Below are 26802 nucleotides of genomic sequence, written 5' to 3' on the forward strand. Positions count from 1 at the left end.
TGAAGCAGACGGCTTCTGCTGACCTGAATCTAACTGTGCGTTAGCATGAAGCCACATGAGGAAATGCTTCTCTCGTCCACGGGAACCGAACCATGATAGCTGACGAGAAATCGATCAGATCTGCCGAAGATGCATCCTGACACACACTAGTATTATTGATATCTTTGCTGATCATTGCTTTGCTTTGTCTGCACATACACTGCACACGCACCAGAGCTTCAGAGATCGTCACTCCAGTCCATTCAAGCTCGATCTTGCAATTAGCCTGGCCCTGGCCCTGCAGCCATCCATATCACCCGTAATTTCAGAAACAAACACACAGTTCAGGTTCCACTCTGAAACTGCTTTGAGCTTGAGCTCAAGTCCAACCTAGCCACGACACCTGTGTCAAGTGTCAACTGTCAACTGTCAAGGCGCGCCATCCGATATCTGCTTAGGTCACTGTTAGTGTCCTGGAGACCTGGACGGCTGGACCCCTGGCCACCAGTTCAGCACCTGGTGGTGTCTGATTCTGAAGAAGCATCATTACTTGTAGTAGAGAATCACCATCCATGGTTTACCTGCTTTACCCAGGTCCAATTAGTAGGAAGATATAGATTCTTGCAGCTGTGTAGTGCTGTCCTGGCTCACGCCTGACCCCAGAACTTGGATCTCAACACTAGAACCGTATCAACTTCCCCGTCAAATCAACCTGAAATCGTGGCCTCAAGCGTCTTAGCGCACTGCTAGTAGTGTTCCAACTTCAGGCACGTAAGCATATAGGATACCCATTGGCTGCCGGAACTTCTCTGTAGCAATGGCATCTCCCGATCCTGGACGTGCGTGGTGCTCCGATAGTCCGATGCACACCTCCTTGTTAGTACCCTCAACTAATTGAGCTAGTAAGTGATCAGTCCCATCACCGTGCCTATTAGCTTCCCTTGGATTAGCTAGATTAGAGCAGTAGAAGCATCGGTACATGTTGGCCATTGCACACTCTGACGCCCCAGCCGTCGCCATAGCTGTGTGTAGGCGTATATGATTCTCAGCGACACGAGAGGGTGTGAGCTATGTCGACATGCGATAGTGGACGCCTGATTGCGATTTGCGAAAACCTTGCTGGTTTTTTACCTAAATGCTAGCCTATCTGTCAGGCTGTGAACGCATCCATTGATCGGCGGCTGCAACGAATTACGGATGGAAAAGAAGAGTCTTCACTCTTCAGGGCCGGACTGAAGAGGGCGACACCTGCCTGTGCTCCTGACGCCGTCTCGCGCCCGTGGAGGGCTGGCGGCTGGCCGCACTGATCGCTTCATCATTCGTGTCAATGATGATTTCTCTGGAGCTAGCTCGGGTTGGCTGCTCTCGCTAGCTTCCAGCCTACTAGTGACCAGTGACCAGTGAGTGTAGAGGACATTGTCAAGACGTGTGTGCTTTTTATGGTACGAACGCAGACTTGCCTCATTTCTGAACTCTTTTCGCTTTGCAGCAGCTTGCTCTTGTGCCTCTGCATTATTCTGCAAGTATGCCAAGCCAGTTCTTCTTCCTGAAGCACCTGTTGGTTAGTTACAAACTGTTTCGTGATACAATTGTTGTGTACTTGTGTATCTGAATTCTGAAGGTCCAAAGTTTCTGAACTCTGAAGATCCTTATTTACAAGAAGAATATTCTTTTTTTTGCTGAAAAATAAGTTGCTACCAAAAAAATAAGTAAAAATCAGATATGACTATCCTCTGTCTCTGTGTGCTTCCCTGCAATTCTCTGACGTAGCATCGCGCTTGCGTGTAGCCATTATCCAATCAAGAGGAGCCAGAAGCCAACCTAGGTCGCCTGTGAACATGACAGGAAGCCATCTTTAAAAGAGCCTGTCAGTTGACTAAACTAGGCTTACGACTTCCATTCCAAAAGGAATCGACACTTACGCGACAAGGAAACCTTCACAAGCTAGTCACCAATCCCGTCAGTTAGTGATGATGGCGGAATGGGATCCGCAATTAATCTGTAGGCAGCGGTGTTTTTACCTCTGTCCGGACGAGTGCCAGCCCCCAAGTGGATCAAGTGGTCGCCTGCACCTGCACTCCACTCAACCGTCCATCGCCATTTCTCTATTCCCCGTGCTTTCGGCTAAGCACGCACGGCTGCACCGTGGTTTAAGAATGACACAATCGCGTGATTACGAAAGGAGAGCGGACGCGAGGGTGGTTAACGGAAGCCTTGTAAACAATTAGCGGCGGACAGCTCGATGAGCTTGGTCTTGGATCATACGGAATGGCGTCACCGATGGATGTGAGGCGGGCGCGAGGTACCGTTTGAGTTTGACTAGCTACAGGCTGAAAACAATGGCGTCATTGATTTGATCCGGTAGTGAGCCCACTCTGAGCTACTGTTGACAGTTGCGACGCCTGGGCTTAGTGTCATCCTTATGGGCCACCATTTGCTCCGTGCAGAAATTCCAGCCGGCCCAAACTCTTGGCCTGCCACGGACGACTGCGCTATTTCTTCCTGATGTGGGCTCGTGACACAGCCCGGGTGGCTGGTTGGGCTGCCTCGGGCCTTGCGGCGTTGGCGTGGCAGCTCGTGGCTGCGCCGGAGCCCCGCGGTGGTGCGAGACCGAGAGCCGAGAAGCGAAGCGAAGCGAAGAGAAGAGAAACCAAGCAATCCGCCGCCTCATCCCCGGCTCGCCCACGATGCTCGCGACCGCCTCGCCGCACCTGCAGGCGGCGGCCGCGCGCCGCCTCTCTTTAGCGGTGCCCGTGAATCAGGGCTGCAGCAGCGTCCGCCTCCCGCGCCGACGGCCCGGCCGGTACGCGTCGGTGCGCGCGGCGTCGGCGTCGGCGTCGGCGTCGGCTTCGGCGGCCGCCCCGCCAGCGAAGGAGGGGGCGGAGGACCTGGGGTTCCAGGAGATGTCGTCCGGGACGCGGCGGCGGTACTACATGCTCGGGGGCAAAGGTGGGGTCGGGAAGACGAGCTGCGCGGCGTCGCTGGCCGTGCGGTTCGCCAACAACGGCCACCCGACCCTCGTCGTCTCCACCGACCCCGCGCACTCGCTCAGCGATTCCTTCGCACAGGTCGCTCATCCCGCTGAACGCCTCTGCTTTTTGAGACATGCTTGATTCTCTGGAGTATCTTGTTCTTACTTAACTGCTTCATTTTGCTTCCTCGGTGTTTCAGGATTTGAGTGGTGGGACGCTCGTGCAGGTCGACGGCCCTGATTCACCTCTGTTTGCGCTTGAGGTTAGAAACATCAGATTCTGAACTGTGACAAGGAAGAACATGCATTTTAACTGAGCAGTAGTGTTGCAAATGCAAAGCACCGTACGTGTTGTGGTAGAGTCATAGGTTCACTGACTCTATCCACCCTTCATCTAAACAATTTTTTTTTCTGGAATACGCAGGCGAGCTGCTTATCACTGAATTAAGATAGGCTTCATCTAAACAATCTAAGCAGTAGTGTAATAGAGTAGTTGTTAGTGTTCGATTTGGATAATATAAGCACTTAGGGATATTGATTTCCATTGTCCACGAGCAGCTTTTATCCTTGCAAGATGAAACTCTATAGTTGGTTGGCTGTTGCTTCCATTCTCTTGCCGCAATTGGGGACTGAAACCAGTAACTCCAATTAGCTTCGCTGCAAGAGACTGACTGACGAAAGTATGCGAGCTGCCCGAATCCACCAGAATACGAGCTGTGTGCCTCTGGACATTCCCCAAAAACTGAATTGCATTGATAGACGGAACCCCAGAAGAAGCTGTCATGGAAATAGCCAAGCAAAGTTGAGCAGGTTCCTGTTCCTCATCCGGTTCAGACTCAGCATCCACACAATCAGCAGCATGATACACTTCCCATAACTCCTGCAGAACATGTAGTTGTATAGCTTCCGGGTACTTGTGGTCCCTTGACCACTTCTCTCCACACCTGATGCAGAGACCGCGGGCGCGTCTGTAGTCGCGCAAGGTGGAGAGCTTCTCTTCGACGCCGCGGCCACGGCGATCAGCACCTGGTACCACCGGTCGGTCCCCCCGCTCAGCCCAATGTGGAGGTGGATTGGACGGCAGGGGACCATGAACCGGTATCTTGGCGAAGTTGAAAGGTGCAGGACGATGCACCTCCAGTTGCGTCGCTGGATCCACCAACTCTTCCTGCAATAATGCAAGCACGCAGGCAGTATCTAGAGTAGTGGGACGATGCATATGAACTGCACTACGAATATCGGCACGCAGGCCATCAACAAAACGCATGGCATAGTATATGGGATCTGTGTTACGACCATAAGCCAGTAACTGATCTACGAGGCTTGTGTATTTGTCAATGTACTCTTGCACAGCCCCTGTTTGGTGAATGTGGAAAAGCTGCGGAATCAGCAATTCATGCTGATCCTTCCCAAAGCGATTCATGACTAGCTCCCCAAATTGTTCCCAACTACTAGAGCGAACCTGTTCCTCCATGGCCTGCAACCAACATGCTGCGGCCCCAGACAAGTGCATGGTAGATACCTTGACCCAGCGGCGACGTGGCACAAAATACATCTCGAAATAGTCTAAGCATCGCCCCAGCCATAGCTTGGGATTTGCACATCGAATGGGGGAAATTGATTTTTGGCAAATGATGATTTCCCCCATTCCCATCCTCATAACAGCGGTGATCATGTGCTCCATTCACCCCACCTGAACCCCCAGGATTACCCGCATCGAGTGCCGTACTGGAATATGATCGATGTAACTTAGGCTGGGAATTGGGATCGGGCGGGATGAACGTACCCTTGACCGGGGATTGAGTTGAGGACTCGAATCCCCGGTGGCTTGATTCCTCATGGTGCCCTAACGGGCGGAACTGAGTCCAGCCGGCGGGAATCGACGCCGCGGACACCTTGGGCGGTGGGAGAACGCCGGACGGCGCGATCTGCGTGGCGTCGAGAGCGGATCGGCTCACTGACTTACGCAGCGCGGTCATCTCCTCCCGCAGCATCTCCACCTTCTCCTCTGTCTTCCACAACGTGCCAATCTCGGTGCACAGCTCCGCAACAGAGGCATCCATCTTCGGCTTCCAATCGTCGAACACCTTGGCGGCGTCCTCCAGGACACCGACGCGGGAGCCGATGGAGTGCTCCACCACATCGATGCGGTTGGTGAGGTTCGACTGCACCGACTTGAGTTCGTCGAGGATGAGCTTGGTGTTGGGATTCATGGCGCCTAGCTGCTTGCGGAAGTGGGTGAAATGGTTGTGGTCGATGTGGTGGGGCTCCAGGGTGGATGGAATGCCGGCGAAATTATTCCTTCACCGACAAAAATCAGACCGAGGAATCGATGCTCCGATACCAATTTGTTACGAACAGATGTAGGGAACAGAGGAATTGGAGTATGGGGAACAGCAGCAAAGCATAGGCTGGGGACTAGACGGGTTCTTCTATAGGTTCAGTAAATATTTGATTACAATAGATTTGATATCCCCTTCCTCACGCAAGCTCTCATACATATAGATGTACTCATGCCTTGCCAGCTAGCTATGCGATTACTCCGTCGCCCACTTGTTGCCGGTCACCAACTTGTTGGGCACCCTGGACCGGCTGGACCTCCTGGGTAGCGGCCCATCTTCTCCTTCACTTGTTGGACGGTCAGCAGTGGAGCCTGGAGGCGTAACATCCTGTTACCTCAAACATTTTATTTTGACTGGTTACAACCTTCTGTCAGGGCTATGCCGTTGGAATGACAATAAGTGTAATGAGTTGACAACTTACAATGTTAAATTCATAATGCCTAGAATAGATAATTTTTTTAGCGGAAACAATAGGAGAGTACTCTAGTGTGAATGCCTAGAATAGATTGATGTACATCATTCTTATGTATGACATGTTCTGAGTTTTGATGCAGATAAATCCTGAGAAGGCCCGGGAGGAGTTTCGGACAGCAAATCAAAAAAATGGAGGGACTGGGGTAAAAGATTTCATGGATAGCATGGGCCTTGGTGTGCTTGCTGAGCAGGTGCATCATCATATTTATGTATACTTTGTGTTCAGTCATCTTAGGATCAGCATAAAGCGTTTTGTCCCAGTTCAGTTCAGTATTTGGCTAATGCCATCTTTCAGTACAGCTTGGAGAGCTGAAATTGGGGGAATTGTTGGACACACCACCACCTGGCCTGGATGAAGCAATTGCAATTTCTAAGGTAAGAAGACATGTGCACAGCTTATGGTATCCCTGCTTCTCATTCTTTTGATTGTAGTTTGTGACCTCCATTTTGCGTGTCACTCAGGTTATGCAATTTCTCGAAGCACAAGAATACAGCATGTTTAGCCGCATTGTATTTGACACTGCCCCTACGGTAATAACGCTACCACTGTGTATCGAATGTTGAGTCAAGATACCCAGTTACACTATCAGATATTATTTGCTTCCTTTTTTGACAGGGCCATACACTCCGGTTACTGTCCTTGCCAGATTTCTTGGATGCATCCATTGGGAAAATCTTGAAGGTATTTGTTAGCTTCCATGCTTTTGCACTAGTATGCTATGATTTAAGGCCCTTAAAGCCTTAGGGTCTGTTTGGATACCCTCCTCTAAATTTTAGAGCTCTAAACTTTAGAGCTAAAGCTCCAAACAGGTGGTCTAAAGTTAGCTCTAAACTTTTGCCCACCTCACATTAGAGCATTAGACCTCATAACTGATCTAAAGTTCTCTAACGTTTTTAGAGCTCTAAAGTTTAGGGGAGAGGATCCAAACAGGCCCTAATATACACTGATTGCTGAATGAAGAAGAAAAATGATTATATTGTAATCTTCTTACAACCCTTTATTTTGTTCTGATGGCTCAACTTGTAGTGGTTGCATATTCTTCTGATATGGTTCACTTTGACTTTAATGTAGCCTTCACACTGTGCTGTATTGTTAACACATTCAGTTTGTGAAATTGGATAGCTGAAGTTTATGTCTTTTGTACATTGATGTTCTAAAAGCATTCCTTATAATTTTTTTCATGTCAGTGTTAGCGAGCTCAACATTTTACTTTTGTTGGTTTTGCCAAACGTCACATGCATCTCACTGAAGGGGCTTGGTATGGCCACTGTCAGTATGCAACTATTTGTTCATTCTATCTGCAGATGTTTGTTGTTGTGTTATGGCAACTTGAAATGATACTGTTGTATCTTGTTGAGGCTTGCCTTGTTTTTGCAGCTAAGGAGCCAGATTGCTTCTGCAACATCAGCTATTAAATCAGTATTTGGACAAGAGGTCCAACAGCAGGATGCAGTAGGTGTTCTGCCCAGCTCCTTGGAATACAGTATATTTGTTTCTCCACTAGGATTTCAAACCTTTAACTCTAATTCCTCCTCCTAAAGGCGAACAAATTAGAGCAGCTCAGAGAAAGGATGCTCAAAGTGCGAGAGCTTTTTCGCGACACGGAATCAACAGAGTTTATAATTGTGACAATCCCAACGGTAACTATTGTATGCTTAGCTTCCCACCCCACCCCCCTAGTATGTGTACTCCCTGGAATCTAATACTTTACCTTTATCTTTTGCATTGGCATTTTTCAGGTGATGGCAATCAGTGAGTCATCAAGACTTCATTCTTCGCTGCAAAAGGAAAGTGTTCCTGTAAGGAGACTCATTGTGAACCAAGTTCTTCCGCCATCAACATCTGACTGTAAATTCTGTGCTATAAAAAGAAAGGTAACAATGACAGTTTAGATTTTCAGTTAATATAATGGTTCTTTTAAAACTACCGACCTGCAAGAATGTTTGTGTATCTTAATTTCTTGTACACAGGATCAAACACGTGCACTGGATATGATAAGGAGCGACCCAGAGTTGATGGATTTGAACATCATCCAAGCACCTCTTGTGGACATGGAGATTAGAGGTGTTCCGGCTCTCAAGTTTTTGGGTGATATAGTTTGGAAGTAACTTCAGTTGTGGGAAACAGTATCAGTTATAAGGGTGCTTAATTGCCAATATCACTGTTAGCCTGCTGCACAATTGCACTGCTCTGAACTAACAATCTGTGGGCGCTTCTGGTATAAGCTTGAGAAGTTGTTTGCAGCTCCTACAATACAGGAACATACCCCCGTACATTAAATCTGAGTAGAAAGCACCGAATTGGAGGGTTTTGCTGCACGCCTGCACCTTCCTTTGATGACCTGTTACTCTTGGCAGTGATGTACTGATGTCAGATTGGATTTAGCCCCAAAAAGGCTAATTGAACTGAAATGCTGTAATGTTTATCCGTTTAGACATTATCCCCAAGATAGATAGCAACACTTATGGCCTCGACGACTCTGTAGAACTCTTCGTTTTTTCCATATGTGCCATGTGAATTTTGTACAAGAAATGAATTTTCTTTCTCCCTCACTGGTGCAGTTATTCAGGATATTTAAGCTTTGGTTTTACAGTATCTACCTTGCATTGCAATGATGCTTGGGTTTGGCAGTCCGGGCTGCACATTAATGTGATCTGACACAAAGAACAGTAAAAACACACAACAGCCTTGTTTAGTTCCGAAATGTGAAAACTTTTCAGAACTTTAGCACTTTCGTTTATTTGTGACACATATTATCCAATCATGGACTAACTAGGATCAAAATATTCGTTTCGTGATTTTCAGCTAAACTGTGTAATTAGTTTTTATTTTCGTCAATATTTAATGTTTCATGCATGTGCTACAAGATTCGATGTGACAGGAAATGTTGAAAACCGTGTGTGCCGGGACGTGTGTTTTGGATTTCGCGCAGGCGCAGCATGCGTCCGCGCGCCGCCATGCAGAGGCCGATCCGGAACTGGAAGGCATTTCTGCCTCGGGAGTCGGTTCTGCAAGGGAAAAGCATTTGTTTCTGCCGTTTTCTGCAGAAATGCTACTGGCCTATTGCCGCTATGTCATTGCATCGTCCAATCAGACTCTTGGATAGGAACCAGATTATACTACTAGTATTCTTAAAAATGTTGGTAACCGGCTTTTGTCAGTTTCATGTGAAACCCCATTAAGAAATAAATGAGGTCAGAATGTTAAAAACCGGAGGATCCAATCAGGCCTTGTTAGATGCAAAAAGTTTTTTGATTTTAACACTATAGCATTTTTGTTTTTATTTAACAAACATTGTCTAATTGTGGAGTAACTAGGCTTAAAAGATTCGTCTCGTGATTTACAGATAAACTATGTAATTAGTTATTCTTTTTATCTATATTTAATACTTCATGCATGTGCCACAAGATTTGATGTGATGGAGAATTTTGTAAGTTTTAGGTTTTTGGGTGTATCTAAACAAGGCCTCAGTTTTTGTTCAGAATCCAGATTTTATAAATTAGAGGCAAAAACTGGTTTTTAAAAATCTGAAACTCATCCAAAAGGGCCTAGTCCTTCCTCTATTCAAGAATAAGTGTCGTTATGTTTTTTTATTTTTAACCAAAATATATAGAAAAAATATTAGTATTTATAGTTAATTATTGTTGAATCTATTTTTATAGTAAACTTATTTAGAGATATAAATATTGTTAATAATTTTTACAAATCTAATTAAACTTTAAAAAGTTTGGTTGATATAAGTACAATAGTAACATCTACTCCCTCCATCCACGAAAGAATCAATTCCTAGAATTCGTGTCAGTCAAACTTTTTCAAATTTGACTAACTTTATAAAAAAAGAGTAACAACATCTATGACATAAAATGCACATCATATGAAAATATATTCTATAATGAATCTAATGATACTAATTTAATACTATAAATTTTAGCATTTTTTAAAATTTGGTTAAAATTTGACTTAGTATAACTTTAAAAATTGATTCTTTCGTGAGTATTTTGGGACGTAAGAAGTAAGCCATGATTCGTGCATGCAGGAGTATCCATGTAGGCAAAGAGCCAGAGATTCCATTTTAAAGCTTGCATTGGCAAGCAGAGTCTAGGACTCTCGGATTGGCCTGATTAGACCTCTCACAATGGTTATATCAGAAAGGCAAAAACACTTGGACGCATTAAATGCTACAGCATACAGTAATGCACAACGGTTCTAGGAGTATAAGCGCACGTGGCCTTCCACTTCTCTTTCTTGTTAGGAAAATTACTTCTGCCTTCTCTAAGTTCTTTTATTTAGGATTTAGGCCTTGTTTAGTTTCAATTTTTTTGAGTTTCTATTACTGTAGCATTTTGTTTTTATTTGGCAATTATTGTCTAATTACAGACTACCTAGGTTCAAAAGATTCATCTCGCGATTTACAGACAAACTGTGTAATTAATTTTTATTTTCAACTATATTTAATGTCTCATGCATGTGCTACATGATTCAATGTGACGGGGAATCTTGAAAAACTTTTAGTTTTTAGAGTGAACTAAACAAGGCCTTAATGTTTTGTTAGGAGTGAAAGGGTATATACTCCCTTCGTTTTTGAATAAATTAATTTCAGTAGTTATCTTAAGTTAATTTTTTATACTTGACTGAATTTATAAGAAAAGGTATAAATATTTATGACACCAAATGAGCATATTATGAATATTTATGATGTAACTAATTATAACAATCTGCTACTATAATATTTTTTCGACAATTGATATCATAAATTTTGGTGCTCTTTTCTATAAATTTGGCCAAACTAAAGACAACTTTATAAATCAGTTTTAAAATGGACAATTTATAGTACAATCATGTATAAAAAACCTATTGACGATGTTGTAATGGCACAAAACCTGCTTTTTTGGAGACTCAAATTACCTTTAAAGGTTAAGATTTTCATTGAGCTTTTAAATGATGGGTTATTCTTACCAATGATAACTTAATTCGAAAAAGGTGGCAAGGAAGCAAACGTTGTTGTTTTTTCGAGGATGAAACATTGCAACATCTTTTTTATTGTCCTTGTGCAAATTCCTTGGGAATTGTTTTCGTAACTTTTGGTTTACAACCTCCTTTTTAATTTTGCCTACATGTTTAGTTCTTGGCTAAATGGAGTAGACAAAACGATAAAACCAAATTCTGGTGGGAGTTTGTGCTCTATGTTGGGCGGCTAAGTCATGCCCGTTCGCTTGTTTTATCAGCCGTACCTTTTCTGTTCTAATAATATTTTTCTGTCACAATAAATTAGCCAATATTAATTTCAGCCATGTTTTTTTAGATCAGCGAATTGTGGACAAAAGGTGAAGAATCGAAAAGTTGTGTGAAACGCTTGTCAAGCTTTGGAGATCACTACAATGGAGTATTTTGGAGGTTTACACATAGGTTATGTTAAAGGTGTTAGGTCTTTATTTTACGCTTGGGTTCATTCAACTATGAGCTTGCTTTGCTGTGAGGACAGCTATTATAATAAGGAACACCCTGATGTGGAGGCAGGGCCGGCTCTATAATTTTAAGGGCCTTTGGGCAAGTAAGAAGGCAAAAGTTTGTTCAACTATCTTTTATATCAAAATTATTGAATATAGTACAAATAATAAAAATTACTTTACAATATATATATATATATATAATTTATAAAACATAACAATACTTTGTTCTTCTTGTTTTTTTCTTTTTGAGTACCTGACAAATGCTTTTTAGACAACATCTAATATATTCAGATAACTACATTGAATTATAAATTTATAATGCTACGCCCTAACACTATACGAGCACAGCGAATACACAAAACAAATAAGAAAAAAATTGAAAATACTAATCCATCATGGCTGTTGGTGTGATGCTTACTGTGATGGCGTGTGTATCTGATGTTTCCCTACCCTTACGTAGAATAGGACCGGAAGGAAGAGTAATCTACGACTTTGACTGGTTTGTCTTTGATCTTCAAATGCTTATTATGCCAAAATAGAAAATTATATGTACTAATTACCTATATTGTTTTGGGCCCCCAAGCTCCATGGGCCCCCGGCGGTCGCACTGCCTGCCCCTCCCTTAGGCCTTGTTTAGTTCCCAAAAAATTTTACAAAATTTTTCAGATTTTCCGTCACATCAAATCTTTAGACACATGCATGAAGTATTAAATATAGACAAAAATAAAAACTAATTGTATAGTTTGGTCGAAATTGACGAGATGAATCTTTTGAGCCTAGTTAGTACATGATTGGACAATATTTGTCAAATACAAACAAAAGAGCTACAGTGTCGATTTTGCAAAATATTTTGGAACTAAACAAGGTCTTAGAGCCGGCCCTGTGTGGAGGCTGGTATTCTTCAATTCCATTATCTAAAAAATAAAATTTATTCTAAATTATAAGGTATTCTAGGTGAACTAGTTCTCCAACTTACTTTAATTAAGAAGGTAACATACTTACCATCAATGTTTATCGCCAACCCAAGTATGGCAATCATGGAGGGTTTGATAATTTTTTCTTTACTATTTGTTGGAGTTTGCCAACTCTAGAAAATAAATGGGAAGGAGAAAAATAAGACATCTCTAAAAGTTTTGCAAATCTGACTTGCCATTTACCAAAATATGGACTTAACTTCCAAAAGTTTTCACGCGCGGTATCGGTCCGTTCATGGGCTTTCTTCGCGCGTCGGCGAGCGTGACGGTCGGACCGGAGCGCGGCGAGCGACAACGCGAGCAGTGCGGCGCTGAGGCCACCACGGAGCAGGGGCTCCCAAAAGGCGACGAGCACGCGCTGCGTCTCGCGGAGCGGGACGGAGCAGAGTAGCGCCCACTGCAGCGGGCAGAGAAAGTCGGCAAGCAGCAGGTAGAGGCCATAGAGCACGAGCAGCGTGGTGGCGAGGCCCGCGTGCGCCATGGCAATGTAGAGGGACGCGGCAGATCGGTGTTCGCTAAGTCGCGGACGGACTTGCATAAATGTCAGGCCTCCCTTGAAATTTGCCAAGTTTCCAAAAATGCAAAACCAATATACAAAACTGTTGGACAGGTGTTTTTGTAAATTTTCGTAAAAATCAAGAATGCAAAAGCAATATGCAAAACCGTTGGAGATGCTTTTATATATGTTATTTGTTTTACCATTTAATACGTTCTAGAATCTCAAGAATTTTTTGTATTTTTTTTTTGAAAGAGAGAGTACTAGAAAAAATAAATTTAGAAGAAACATCAAACATCTATTCCTACAAGGCAACTACTTGTACCTTTTTTTCATGATAATCGTCACTCGTTTCAGGGAAAAAGATAAATATATTTCAAGATAGAGGGACTTTTCCCTGATAATCGTCACTCCTTTATTTGGGCAAAAGATAAATGAGTAACTGAGCAAGTGTTTTTTTCCAGAGAATTCTCGCGGTTGCTCACCTATGAAGCCTTTGCATTTTTTATTTTAATTTTGGTGTTCACAGTAGATGCACGCGTGCATCTAGCTGACATCAGAGGTGAGAGAGAAAGAGTTATGCTTCAAAAATGGATATGTGTTGGGAACTGTAAAGTTTCTAATAATGACATTGCCAAATGAAAAGAGAGTGACCGGCGACATTGGCATTGTACTTCTCACTACGCATACAGGAAAACATCCTCTTCCTCGTAGCATCCCTTCCATAGCCTTCGACTTCTTTCCTTCGCCAATGGAAGATCGTCGTTTCTACGAGGAAGACGATTGGTACTTCCAGTTTCAGGATTTCAGGTACACACTTTCTCCAGGACTGGTCCCTGCGATGAACATTAGTAAGGACTTCTTTTTTCTCTCTGTTTGATCGAATGCTACTCTTTTCCTGTCATGTGCAGTACTTTTCAGTCACGCTCAAGTGCTGGCGATTACCTGCTGGAGGAGGAAGCGTTGTTCTCAGCTCAGCATCTCTGTGCCACCAGTACTTGTTCAGAGAACAGCTTCTCTCAAGGTACAACGACCCTTTGTTACAAGGATGCCTGCAAGCAAGCAACCATTGCACATTTTCTTGAGTTCATGTTCTTTATTCTTTGAATGCAGATGAGCTCGGCGACCTGTTTGATGTTGACTTTCCCAGTTTCTGGGCTCAAATGGAGGAGAAGGAGGACGCGCATCGCAAGAGCAAGGAAGGCGACTGCGAGATGGCCCCGATCGAGTCTGCCAATGTGCAGACGACGGCCGCAGAGATACCAGGACATCGGGGCGGTGGGTCGTCGGAGACGAAGAAGGAACTGACTTTCGAGCAGGTCTCGCGGCATTTCTCCGTGCCGATCAAGCAGGCGGCGCGGGAGCTCAACGTGGGGGTCACCGTCCTCAAGAAGCAATGCAGGAAGCTCGGCATCCCGCGTTGGCCGCACCGGAAGGTGAAGAGTCTGCAGAAGCTCATCGACAACGTCCAGGTCTCTGCTGCTTCTCTCCCTCTAGCACTGGCTTCAAGTTCGTTTCGGCTAGTAGATTTTCTCTGCAGTCTTCATGAACTGACAAGAATGGAGCGCGCGTCCTTGAGTCAGGGGCTTGGAAAGGAGAATGCACAGGAGAACGAGCATCTGACCAGGAGCCTGGTGGGATTCATGCAGCAGACGATGAAGCTGCTCGGGGAGAGGCCCGATGTGATGCTAGATCAGAGGACGGAGGAGATCAGTCAGGTGTGCTTCAAGGACAAGGAGAATAACGCACAAGAGGAAGGACATCTGATCAGGAGCGTGGTGGAATTCCTGCAGCTGACCAAGAAGATGATCCAGGAGAGGCCCGATGTGATTCTTGACCAGAGGACTAAGCACCTCAGGCAGGTGTGCTTCAAGGAGAGCTTCAAGAGGAAGCGCCTCGTAGGCGGCCATGGCACCTGGTGAAGGATGCCTCTGCTTGCCGATTTGGTCCCTGAATTTTGTGCAGGTGCAGGTCTGATCACATAGGAATTTTGTCTATGGCAATGCGTCGTCAGTCTTGCAGTGTGATTAGCAGTAATGCTAGACTGTTAGCCATAGTGTGTTGACCTTCAGATTAGGCATGCCAGTGAGCAGTAAGTTAACTAGGGCAACAGTCAGCCGTCTCGTAGTGTAATTAGCAGTATCGTACTAGCTTATGCTATAGTGTGGTGTGGTGATCAGTGACGTTAAGATCAGGCTTGCCATTGGGCAGTAAATTAACTGGACAGCAGTTGAAGAATCATTTTGGTGTGTTTATCTCTTCTTGCCATCCTCCCAGTTCGGATTTTAGAATATTTCTGCCATGAATTCTGACATTCTGGATGAGAACTGCTAGACGAGCAGTGCAACAGTTTCAATACATTTGCTTTCTCGTCAGAGTTCAGAAACTAAAGATACAGGGATACAGTAATCAGAACTAGAACGGGGAAATTTTAGCTTCATTATTATGTCTTAATCTATATTATACATTCATTCACGTCGAAGTTTGCCGTCGTCAGCAATCCAATCGATGAACTGCTCCGAGTTCTCAACATCATCAGATGCTATATGTTGCAGGATCGATCGATACAAACAGGCAGCACTTCGATCTACTTGCTGCACTTGCACAACCTCTTTCTCTTCCTCTCCGTGCCCACTGCCCACGCACGTTGGCCTAAATTAACCCGGTCGATCAGCCGCAAATCTCTACTAATACACCGATCAGCTGCGACTCCAACACCTCAAGTGAATGCCATTTCGACGACGACGTCGCAGGCAGCGGCTCACAAGGTGACCTTCTCCATCTCCCGGCGCAGCGCGGTGGCCCTGACGAGGCTGCCGATGGTGTTGACGGCGAGCTTGATGTCGTCGAGCGGGTTTCCCGGCACGACGCGCTTGTAGAGGTAGCTGTCGAAGGTCATCTTCTGCACGTAGTCGTCGGCGCACATCTCCACGAACGCCTCCCGCGCGGCGTTGGAGCGGTAGAACACCTTCTGCAGGATGTCCAGCACCTTGTACGTGGGCCAGTAGAGGCGGTCGAACTCGGCCAGGTACTTGCGCAGGTCGCTCTCCTCCACCATCCGCGTCCCGTTGGCGGAGCCCGCCACGATGGCCTCGGCGCACATCCGCCCGCTCTTCGCCGCGAAGTAGATCCCCTCGCCGGAGCACTTGGTCACGTACCCCGCCGCGTCGCCCACCAGTGTCACCCGCCCAGACACCCTGCATTTCATTTTATTTCTTGGTCAATTAGTCAGTCATGTCCGGCAACTGGCATGCCATTCTTGCACCGAGAAACTGATCATGGTAGTATGGTACCTCTTGGGCCTGGGGTGCTCGGGGATGGGGTGCGCCTCGACGCGGATGATCTTGCCGCCCTCGATCTTGTCCTTGGCGCGGAGGCGCGTGGCGGCCTGGAACTTCTTGATGTCGGCCTTGTGCGTGACGGTGCCGGTGCCGACGGCGACGTGGTCGCACTTGGGGAAAACCCAGCCGTAGAAGTCGGGAGAGACGTCGTCGCCGACGTACATCTCCGCGCGCTCCTCGTAGTAGACCATCTTGTCGTCGGGGATCTTGACGCGCTCCTGGAACGCGATGGCGTACTCGTAGTCGCCCGCACCCATGTCCTTGGCCACGCGAGAGTTGGCGCCGTCCGCGCCCACGATCGCGTCCACCTCGAACGACCGCTTCTCGCCGCCGATCTTGCCGTTGCTGCTGTCGTAGTGGTTGTAGTGCACCACGTACGAGCCGTTCGGCTCCTTGGGCGCCTCGTACCTGAGCAAAACAATCAGATCATATAGATCAAGTCTCACCACGCGTTCACTTGTTGCACAGCAACTGACATTCAATTCAATATTTCAGAGTTGGCTTTCTAGCGAACAATTTGAAGCATGCAGATCCATTTTCCCATGTGCACTGTTGATTCGTTCGACTTGAATTGAATCAAATTCCCTAAATGTTGTGACAAACTAAGTATCTAAACTGACATGCATGCATAAACTAAGTATCTAAACTGACATGCATGCACAATTAAGAACTATTTTCCCCCTAGGAAAGTAAATCAATTTGTACTAATAGGTACAAGCAAAATGCAGTTCTAACAGCAACTCTAGAAGACTCTCACATCCTTACTTGAATGTTAAAAATAAAGATTTTAGTAAAAAATTACCTTCTAAAAGCTTGTCTAAATAGATATGTAAATATAGTCATCTTTTATTCGTGATGTTTTATTAACCAAAAATAGAAGGCGAGAATGACTCTTGGAGTGTGAGATAGAAAAAGTGTAAATAATGATTTGAAGAGTGAGATTTGCAAAGATTTTGGAGATACTCTAATCCTGCCAATTTCATTGCATGAGTATGACAGCATTCACTTCAGTATCTTGCATTGGGTTTTCCGTTTATACCTTAGGAAGAGGCCGTTGACGACCTCCGCGCCGGCGGACTGTGCCCGTGAGCGGAGGTAGGCGTCGAGCACCTCGCGCCTGACCATCCCGATGTACTCGTGGGGCGCGAGCGTGCGGCCGATGTCGACTGCGACGTTGGACGGCGAAATCATCTTCATCTTCCTCACCTTGCGGTCGACGAGGTCGAGCGGCAGGTCGAACTCCGACACCATGCACAGCGGGATGGCGCCGCCACAGGGCTTGCAGTTGTCCATCTTCCGCTCGATCAGCACCGTCTCCACGCCGCCCTTCGCCAGGGCCTCCGCCGCCGCGCCGCCCGCGGGGCCGCCTCCCACCACCGCCACCCGCAGCCGCCGCCCGTTCGGCAGCTTCGGGCTGGACGCCGCCGCGCGCGTCACCACCATCCGCGCCCTCCGGCTGCCCCCCGCCGGGCATGCCCGGCACGAGGACGGCAGTGCCACGGCGGAGGAGAGGGAGGTCATTGTTGCCGGGATTCTTGGCTAACGGACTCGCCTTTGGGAGGGAGGAGGGATCTTTTCGTTTGAGCTCGACGTTCTCGAGTGCGGGCGCCGAGGGGAACGTAGTAGTGAAGTGAGAGTGGATGGATAGGATGAGGGGAGATTGCGGGATATTCTGGCCGTCTGATCGAGAAATTGGACGGTCTGGATCGTGTAAGGATCAGGTTTTGTTTGTTTCCGCTTTTTTGTTCTTGGATACGGGCGTGTGGTTGAGCTCTGTGCCAAGTCACATGAGCGGTGAACTCTTGGACCCTTCTGCGGAGTACGTGGGTGCTGCGCTGCCACGTCGTATTGTTTGAAGATCTTTCACCGAGGCCGTGACATTTTTTGTTAAAAAAAAAATCTACAGCAGGATTAGACTAGCCCGGGCAACTATCCAAGGTTTGTCATGCACTTAAAGCCTTGTTTAGTTCACCCCGAAATCCAAAAAGTTTTCAAGATTCTCTATCACATCGAATCTTACAGCACATGCATGAAGCATTAAATATAGACAAAAACAAAAACTAATCACACAGTTTGACTGTAAATCACGAGATGAATCTTTTGAACCTAGTTAGTCCATGATTGGATAATATTTGTCAAATAAAAACAAAAATGCTACAGTACCAAAATCTGAAATAATTTCGGAACTAAACAAGGCCTAAGGCTTTTCAATATAATATAATGCCCAATTTTTATACTTGGATTAACTGTGTAAATAAATGGATATAATATGAAAAAAAATCCATAGTATCTTATCTTATGTATATATAGACTTATGTGACTTGAGAAGTTACTTTAGCGAGCTTTTACCTACCATCCATGGTCGTCATGCATGTAGATATAAGATTATCTTAGCGCCGATGGACCACGATTTTGGTGAAGAAAAAAGTCCTTGTGTTGAGTATTGACACTAATCTTATATTATGTGCAAGATCAAATATTTGTTGAATCATATATGAAAGTAATTTGAAGCCATGAATGAAACTCGAATGAGTTGAAATAGTTCAAGTCTTATGCTTAAGGTGTGCTTGTTCAAAGGATTGAGACAAAAATAGTTACAAACTCTCGTGAAGAGATGTTGAGAAGAAATGACATACAAAGATAATAAAGACTCAAGCTATTAAAACAGATATATCCTTTTAATCTTTAGTATAGTTATGCCGTACTATCAAGGGGATGCAACACTTATTAGACAAGTCTCAAGTGCTTAAATTAACCGAAATTCAAGTGCTAACTTGAGAGAAACACATGACATAACACTTGAACTTGTTTATCTTAGGGCTTGTCCTTTCCTTCAAACAAAATCTTAGGGCTTATCTTTGGTTAGGTTGGATAGGTCTTGGAATAAGCTTTCTGAAATTTCTAAGATCATCAAAATCATAGTTCGGAGCTAAGGGTTATGGTTTTTTTGGGAGATGAGCTGCGAATCTTTCGTGGTTCGCTGAAATTCTACTACATAGAAGTTCCATGCGCATAGGTGCGAAAGCTTCACGCTCTTTAAGTTATAACAACTAATTTTATAGCTCTAACTGCTAGTTTTTGGGGTGGGTATATATACCCATCCCACGCCCGTTGGAGGTGTTGCTAATGCTCTTGTGATTGCCAGAGCCTTCCAAAGCCTTGTGAGACTCTCCCCAAACCCCCTCTTTGTGAGATGAGTGACTAGTGTGAGATGATTAAGTGTTGGATTGAGAGATTTGATGTCAGGGAGCAAATAAAGTCAAACCTTAAGCACTTGTCACGCTTCGTCAAATTCATGAAGCATTTGTTACTCTCGGAGGGGAAAACTCCTAAATAATCAGGTGTCACTCGGCAAGCTCACATGGTGAGTTGTGGGGAAGTTTGTGAGGCCCGTGATCTTGCCCCTGCATGGGAAAAGATCATCTAGCGAAGACAAGGATAGTGGTCAAAAGGGACCTGGCTTGAGCATAAAGCACAAGTTTTATGCGTTGCTTTCTACCACCACAGTAGAGACACATGGTTCAGGTGGGAACCCAAACTTGGTGAAACAAATATGTTGTCACTCTTTTTTATAAGTGCAGGTACTTTATGAACTAGCTACGGGATACCTCCAAACACATCTACATATTTGGTTTGAGCTTGATCTCTATACACGTTTCATTTGAGCTTGATTTTTTAGAGAAAAGGCTTTCCCCTCTTTATATATAACAAAGCGTAATAGTGCTTGCAGGTTTAAGAGTATTCTAAGTGTGTCTGCCAAATAGAAACTAAAACATTTAATAGAGTCTAGGTCCGTCTATTCACACTACTCATGAAGGTACTTGCAATAGTGCAATCCCACACCAAAAAACAACAACCCTATTGTCCGGTACTAGATTCTTGATGGGTCTCCAAAATCATAATCTAGCCGATCTTGAATGGCATTTTTATCTTCCTGTCTAGCTCCCCAACGAACTCCTCCACATGTGTTTGTAGTTTTTGATTAAGCACTATCTTCATGAACCTCAATGTCCTACAACTCGAATTAGCACCTTCTCCCCTGACCATCTCACTCCTTGAAAAAACATCATTCTAGAGTTTCCATAAGCCCAAAAGCACTGCAGAGATAACCACATTTGTAAAACTATTCTTCTTGTTGCTCAACTAGAAGCAAGAGACATTTAAATTCTTAGCCAAAATGTACATTTAGAATATCTGAAAGAGACTTCCAAGCATTTTTTTGGCTACACAACACCCAAAGAATAAATGACTAATTGACTTCTTCCAAAACAAACAATACTTCCTTTCTTTTTGCAAGGTTATCTCGAGCAAGCAACTTATTGTTCATTAGCAGTCATAAAAAGATTTGAACATGAGGTGGGATAATAATTTTCCACACAACTTAAATTTAAAGGGGAACTATACTCCCATGATTAATCAGAGCGTACAGAGATTGCACCATATATTTCCCACTTCAGCTAAAGCTCTAGACAACATAATCATTCTCACTGGTAAAACTTTTTTTGATAAGTTCACCGGTAAAACTAATACCCTTGGCGATACTTATCAACTCAAACCATAATGTCATATAGACTATAAGAGACTGATCTCCTAAAAAGTGAACTTTAAATCAGTGCATCCCATGCCTCTGCGGCTCTGCCACGAGAATATCTTGCTGGTCACAAATGACATAAAAGAGACCAAAATTGAATAGTAAGGCTAGAAATCTCAAACCAATTATTTTCCAAAATCTCATTTTCTTTCTATTCCCTATTAACCACCTTGAATAGTCCATAAGACTCCCTACCAAAAAGGGAAGCCCCAACATCAGGGCAGCAAATGATGTTTAGGTGATTGGTTTGAGCTTGATCTTTATATGTATTCTCAAACTCCATGTTATTCTATGCTAATCAGCTGAAATTTTTTGTTTGTAGTTAAATTTAAGAAACATTTCCCTAAAAAAAATAGAAACAACTATTCATACTCTCTCTGATCGACATGAAATCGTTTCATGCCTCGTTCGGTTTGCTTGAGAACAATTCCTAACCAACGCTTCCATAGATAATTTAAATAACCTCAGAACGGTTCCAGCAAAGAAGGGCCCGGAACGGGGCTAATTGAACAAGCCTTTAGTCTGAAACAATAGAAACAAATCTAGATCCGATTCAGGTCAGGCTGCAACTAGCAGCATTTTGTACACCCACACGGATAACACGCCGGACACACGCACCTTGCTCGCATGCCCACCTGTCAGTCAGAAAAACGAGCCTTGTTTAGTTCCCAAAATATTTTACAAAATTTAAATTCTCTGTCACATCGAATCTTGTGGCACATACATAAAGCACTAAATATAGATAAAAGAAATAACTAATTACGTAGTTTAGCTGTAATTTGTGAGACGAATCTTTTGAACCTAGTTAGTCCATGATCGGACAATATTTGTTAAATACAAACGAATATGTTATTATTCCTATTTTGCAAAAAAAATAGAACTAAGGACTTGTTTAGTTACGAAAAATTTTGGAAAATCGACACTGTAGCACTTTCGTTTGTATTTGACAAATATTGTCTAATTATAGACTAACTAGGCTCAAAAGATTCATCTCATTAATTCCGACCAAACTGTGCAATTAGTTTTTATTTTCGTCTATATTTAATACTTCATGCATGCATCTAAAGATTCGATGTGACGGAGAATGTGAAAAATTTTGCAAAATTTTGTAGGAACTAAACAAGGCCTAAACAAGCCCGAGTAACGAATCTCTATCACGCTCTCATCAGCCCCTCACGTACAGTACGCCTCAGTGCCTCACAAGCTCCAGGACCCGTTTCTAGTATGGACCAATAGCGCACACCCATTACTCCACGTGGTACACACAACGGCGAACCCTGGCCCGCAGGTCAATCACTCCGCGAGTCAAAACAAAGCATTTTTCCGAGAAAATTTATCTCCCACCAAAAATGCAAACCACACTCTATCCCTGCGCTCGCTTCGTCGCCTTCGTCCTCCCCGTACGCGCTCTCGCTCTCGCTCTCCCCTTTCTCCCACCACTAGCCACTCTGATCGGCTCATTCGTGGCCTCCAGATCCTCCTCCTGCTCCCCGGGGCCCATCATCCACGCCTTAACACCGGCCTCACAAACTCGCGCAGATCTCCCCCCGCTGCTTAATTCCCTCGTGCGCCGCGCAGCTCGCCATACACGCTCCCAGGCTCTCGTTTCCTGGTACAAAGCGGAAGCAGCAGCAGCAGTAGCGTGAGGCATCCCCATGTCGGCGGCAATCTCCTCCTCGTCCTCGGCTTTTCTCCTCCTCATCGCGTCCTCCTCGCCGCGGCGCAGGCGGGGCAGGGTGGGCGCTGCTCTGCGCTCCTACGGCTACAGCGGCGCGGAGCTGCGGTTGCATTGGGCGCGGCGGGCCCCGTCACGGGATGCGGCGGCGGTAGTAGTGCGCGCCGCAGCGGCGCCGGCCGGGGGTGAGGAGGGCGAGGAGGCCGCGGCGGCAGGGATGAGCTCCTCGTCCAAGGGCGTCGCCGTGCAGGGCAGCAAGGCCAAGGTTGATTTATACTTGGAACATTTAACTTAAATATTTTTTCTGCATAAAATAGTGATCCGTACTCCGTATAAAACTATTATTGGGGATTTGTGCGCAGTTTGCTTGTCAAATTGCGTAGCCACTCACCGTTTCTGACGGAAATGCAGTCTCACGTGCAGTTCTTTTTTAGCCGCTCCTTTCTCATGATCAAATACTACATGTGACACACACGCTTGAAATTACAACAGTATAGTATATTTAGCTGCTGAAGCACTGAACTTCGTAATAGGTGCTTTGCTCAGCTTCATTGATGCTAAATTTCTGGCTGTCTCTCAAACCTGTATACTCAGGCTGTAGATTCTACTTCACCTCCCAAACCTGTGACTTCTGCGACGAAGCAAAGTCCGAGCGCTGCAAATCAAAACGGAACGGTTGGGAGCAGCAGTGCAAGCAAATCTGCCACGCCGGTGTCCGAACTCAAAGCTGAAACATCAGCTCCTGTCACCAAGACTGAAACCGATGCCAGTGCGAAGGTTGAAGAGCCGAAGCCCGCGGTGGATGATGCTAAACCGGTGGAAAGCATAGGCGTTGCTGAGCCGGTGGATGCTAAGGTGGACGTCGCTGCAGCTACTGATGTGGAGGCGAGTGCTGCTGATGACAGTGAGGACAAGAAACCTGGCCCTTTGGCTGGGCCTAATGTGATGAATGTCGTCGTGGTGGCTTCTGAATGTGCTCCTTTCTGCAAGACAGGTAAATTACATTTCTGGTAAGGTTCTCCATCCAAACTAAGCAATTGCTCTGACAACCGATATTGCATAGGTGGCCTTGGAGATGTTGTGGGTGCTTTGCCGAAGGCTTTGGCGAGGAGAGGGCACCGTGTTATGGTATTCATCCCTTTCATTTTCATTATATTTATCCACTCTACGACAGACAACCGATGCTGTTTCAGTTGCCATGCACCTGAATGCATATTCTGAACTGTTGTCCTTCCCGAAACATGGGGAAAAAAGCTCACCTAGTCTTACTTCTGTAACCTGAACTTTTTTGTCAGTGCTCTAGTATACTTCCACAAAAAAGCAGGAAATTATAGTTCATATGTGACCAGAAAAGTAATGTAATTTTGTTTTCCAATATCAGGTCGTGATACCAAGATATGGAGAATATGCAGAAGCCCGAGATTTAGGTGTGCGGAAACGTTACAGGGTAGCTGGACAGGTATGGAAAAAATGGAAATAAAGAGTCTGTACTACTGGTCCTGTATGAAAGAAAAAGATGAGAGACCTGAATTTTTCCTCCTGTGATTTTCAGGATTCAGAAGTTACTTACTTTCACTCTTACATTGATGGAGTTGATTTTGTATTCATAGAAGCCCCACCCTTCCGGCACCGGCACAATAATATTTATGGAGGAGAAAGATTGGTAAATGCCAAATTTCAATTGCGTTTCTAACAGTTGAAAATCAGATTGGCTACCTGTCACATTTATCTAAATTCTGTTTCTGTATTTATTATTTAATAAATTGATGGCAGGATATTTTGAAGCGCATGATTTTGTTCTGCAAGGCCGCTGTTGAGGTACTGGCATTGGTTTCTAAGCAATTCACAAAGAGAACTAACTTGGACTTTAAAATATCTGATTTCTTACTGACCAATAAGAAGATAAATTCGTTACGGGCAAACTTTGATAAATCAACAGTGTCCAGGCCCCATAGAATTGTACTTGTACAGTATGCACTCTGCACAATTTAGTTGATGTGTTTTTATTTTATTTTTCTAAGCTTTCTAACAAACTCGATTACAGCTCATCTCTGTAATAGTTTATTGTGGGAGAATAAATCTGCATTATCTTCCTTTTCAAATTTATTCTGAATGCAGGTTCCATGGTATGCTCCATGTGGCGGTACCGTCTATGGTGATGGCAACTTAGTTTTCATTGCTAATGATTGGCATACTGCACTTCTGCCGGTCTATCTAAAGGCCTATTACCGGGACAATGGTTTGATGCAGTATGCTCGCTCTGTGCTTGTGATACACAACATTGCTCATCAGGTTTTGCACCTTAAACTTAGGCTGCCTCTTGTTTTCTCTCATATCTTGTTGATATCTTTGTTGGTATTTCTCCTGCAGAAGTTTACTAGATTTATCTAGTCATGTCAATTATTGCATGACTGAACCTAGAAGCATATTATGTTAGTTTCTTCCAGTTGACTACAGATCTCGGAGAGGAATGTTACCCATGTGAGGAAATGTCTTTGTGGTATATTAGCAAAATGCTGGATATGCTTTGGGCATCAGTTATATGCTTTGAGGGATCGATTACGTTCTTTCCTATTTTCAGCATCAGTTCTTTGCTACTTTCAGGCAACAATTTGGTTCATTGTAACTTTCAGGTTTCAATTAGTTAGTTCTTATGGCAATGAATATGCTGTAGTCTTAGTTCATGAAAGTTAATGGACAGTTATGTGCTCAAGACTTAAATTATTGCGCAGGTTAATGTATTTCAGTTAGCATTTGCTCATTTAACCTGACACGGTCAAAATGACTGATGCGGTTATGCTCAATTTTCTTTTTGCTGCAGGGTCGTGGCCCTGTAGACGACTTCGTCAATTTTGACTTGCCTGAACATTACATCGATCACTTCAAACTGTATGACAATATCGGTGGCGATCACAGCAACGTTTTCGCCGCGGGCCTGAAGGCGGCAGACCGGGTGGTGACCGTCAGCAATGGCTACCTGTGGGAGCTGAAGACTTCGGAAGGTGGGTGGGGCCTCCACGACATCATAAACCAGAACGACTGGAAGCTGCAGGGCATCGTGAACGGCATCGACATGAGCGAGTGGAACCCCGCTGTGGACGTGCACCTCCACTCCGACGGCTACACCAACTACACGTTCGAGACGCTGGACACTGGCAAGCGGCAGTGCAAGGCCGCCCTGCAGCGGCAGCTCGGCCTGCAGGTCCGCGACGACGTGCCACTGATCGGGTTCATCGGTCGCCTGGATGGACAGAAGGGCGTGGACCTCATCGGCGACGCGATCCACTGGATCGCGGGGCAGGACGTGCAGCTGGTGATGCTGGGCACCGGGCGCCCCGACCTGGAGGACATGCTGCGGCGGTGCGAGGCGGAGCACAACGACAAGGTGCGCGCGTGGGTCGGTTTCTCGGTTCCCCTGGCGCACCGCATCACGGCGGGCGCCGACGTCCTGCTGATGCCGTCGCGGTTCGAGCCGTGCGGGCTGAACCAGCTCTACGCGATGGCGTACGGGACCGTGCCCGTGGTGCACGCCGTGGGCGGGCTCCGGGACACGGTGGCGCCGTTCGACCCGTTCAACGACACCGGGCTCGGGTGGACGTTCGACCGCGCCGAGGCGAATCGGATGATCGACGCGCTCCATCACTGCCTCAACACGTACCGGAACTTCAAGGAGAGCTGGCGCGGCCTGCAGGAGCGCGGCATGGCGCAGGACCTGAGCTGGGACCACGCCGCCGTGCTGTATGAGGACGTGCTCGTCAAGGCCAAGTACCAGTGGTGACTGGTGAGTGGGTTTAACTGGCGACGCCGACGCCCTCCTGTCGCGGGACCTGGACGCGTTGGGCATGTTATTTCGGCGGCTCTTCTCCCCTCGGCTTTGATGCGTGCGGCGCAATTGCGCCGCCCGGGCGAGGGGTGATGGTGGTTGGCCTACGTCGGCTACGTGCCTTGGGAATTTGGGCGGGCGTGACGATGCCACCGGGCACCGGGCGCGGGGTAGTATGAAAGCCACGGTGATGTATGTGAGCTACGGTGATGCCTGCATTTGGTTCGTAGTAGTCTACTAAATCACGTTGGGTCTCTGGTTCGAGGTAATGTAAACTACTACTCCGTATTGAGCTGTGGAGATGAGGTACATGGCATTCCCACTTCTATTGTATTCATTGTAACGTTAGTTGGTAATTACAAGCCTATTTTGTAGAGCTAAAATTATACGCAGTTTCTTTTGGGAAACAAATAAGAATCAATTCTCCGTTTACACGGGGAGTTGAGAGCTCAAAAAATCCGCTTCTCACTGCTTCCTCTTCAATCCTCGTCAAAATCACTCTAGAATTAATTCTTATCTACTTACCGCTTCTTCACAAGAATCAACTACAATCACTCCACCAAAAAATCAAAAAGTGGAGATCTATCAAACAAGTGCTCATATGGGCACACCGAATGTTTTTAGTTTAGTGATTTTGTTGAGGCGTTCCAACTTAATGTATGTCCATGACATCATCAAATTCCCA

General features: G+C 45.5%; 4 protein-coding genes across 4 annotated transcripts; 3 read left to right on the plus strand and 1 right to left on the minus strand.

Annotated features, from left to right (window-relative positions):
* Nucleotides 2643-8357, plus strand: LOC8066438 (ATPase GET3). The gene is made up of 10 exons (XM_002452509.2): nucleotides 2643-3047; nucleotides 3151-3213; nucleotides 5847-5957; nucleotides 6067-6141; nucleotides 6229-6297; nucleotides 6383-6448; nucleotides 7145-7219; nucleotides 7309-7407; nucleotides 7507-7641; nucleotides 7738-8357. Exons 1-10 carry the CDS (start codon nucleotides 2667-2669, stop codon nucleotides 7873-7875), a joined length of 1212 nt encoding a protein of 403 aa, XP_002452554.1. The 5' UTR covers nucleotides 2643-2666; the 3' UTR covers nucleotides 7876-8357.
* Nucleotides 13439-14609, plus strand: LOC8075710 (protein RKD3). Its single transcript, XM_002452510.1, has 3 exons — nucleotides 13439-13497; nucleotides 13599-13711; nucleotides 13801-14609. The coding sequence occupies exons 1-3, from the start codon at nucleotides 13439-13441 to the stop codon at nucleotides 14607-14609; spliced, it is 981 nt and encodes a 326-aa protein (XP_002452555.1).
* LOC8075711 (geranylgeranyl diphosphate reductase, chloroplastic) lies at nucleotides 15099-17635 on the minus strand. The gene is made up of 3 exons (XM_002454242.2): nucleotides 17068-17635; nucleotides 15981-16436; nucleotides 15099-15884 (listed from the first exon to the last, which is right to left on the minus strand). The coding sequence occupies exons 1-3, from the start codon at nucleotides 17547-17549 to the stop codon at nucleotides 15449-15451; spliced, it is 1374 nt and encodes a 457-aa protein (XP_002454287.1). The 5' UTR covers nucleotides 17550-17635; the 3' UTR covers nucleotides 15099-15448.
* On the plus strand, nucleotides 21986-26503 carry LOC8066439 (soluble starch synthase 2-2, chloroplastic/amyloplastic). The gene is made up of 8 exons (XM_002452511.2): nucleotides 21986-22559; nucleotides 22889-23288; nucleotides 23358-23422; nucleotides 23676-23753; nucleotides 23847-23957; nucleotides 24068-24112; nucleotides 24413-24586; nucleotides 25116-26503. Exons 1-8 carry the CDS (start codon nucleotides 22275-22277, stop codon nucleotides 26070-26072), a joined length of 2115 nt encoding a protein of 704 aa, XP_002452556.1. The 5' UTR covers nucleotides 21986-22274; the 3' UTR covers nucleotides 26073-26503.

Source organism: Sorghum bicolor, chromosome 4 (genome assembly GCF_000003195.3).
Source record: "Sorghum bicolor cultivar BTx623 chromosome 4, Sorghum_bicolor_NCBIv3, whole genome shotgun sequence".
NCBI lineage: Eukaryota > Viridiplantae > Streptophyta > Magnoliopsida > Poales > Poaceae > Sorghum > Sorghum bicolor.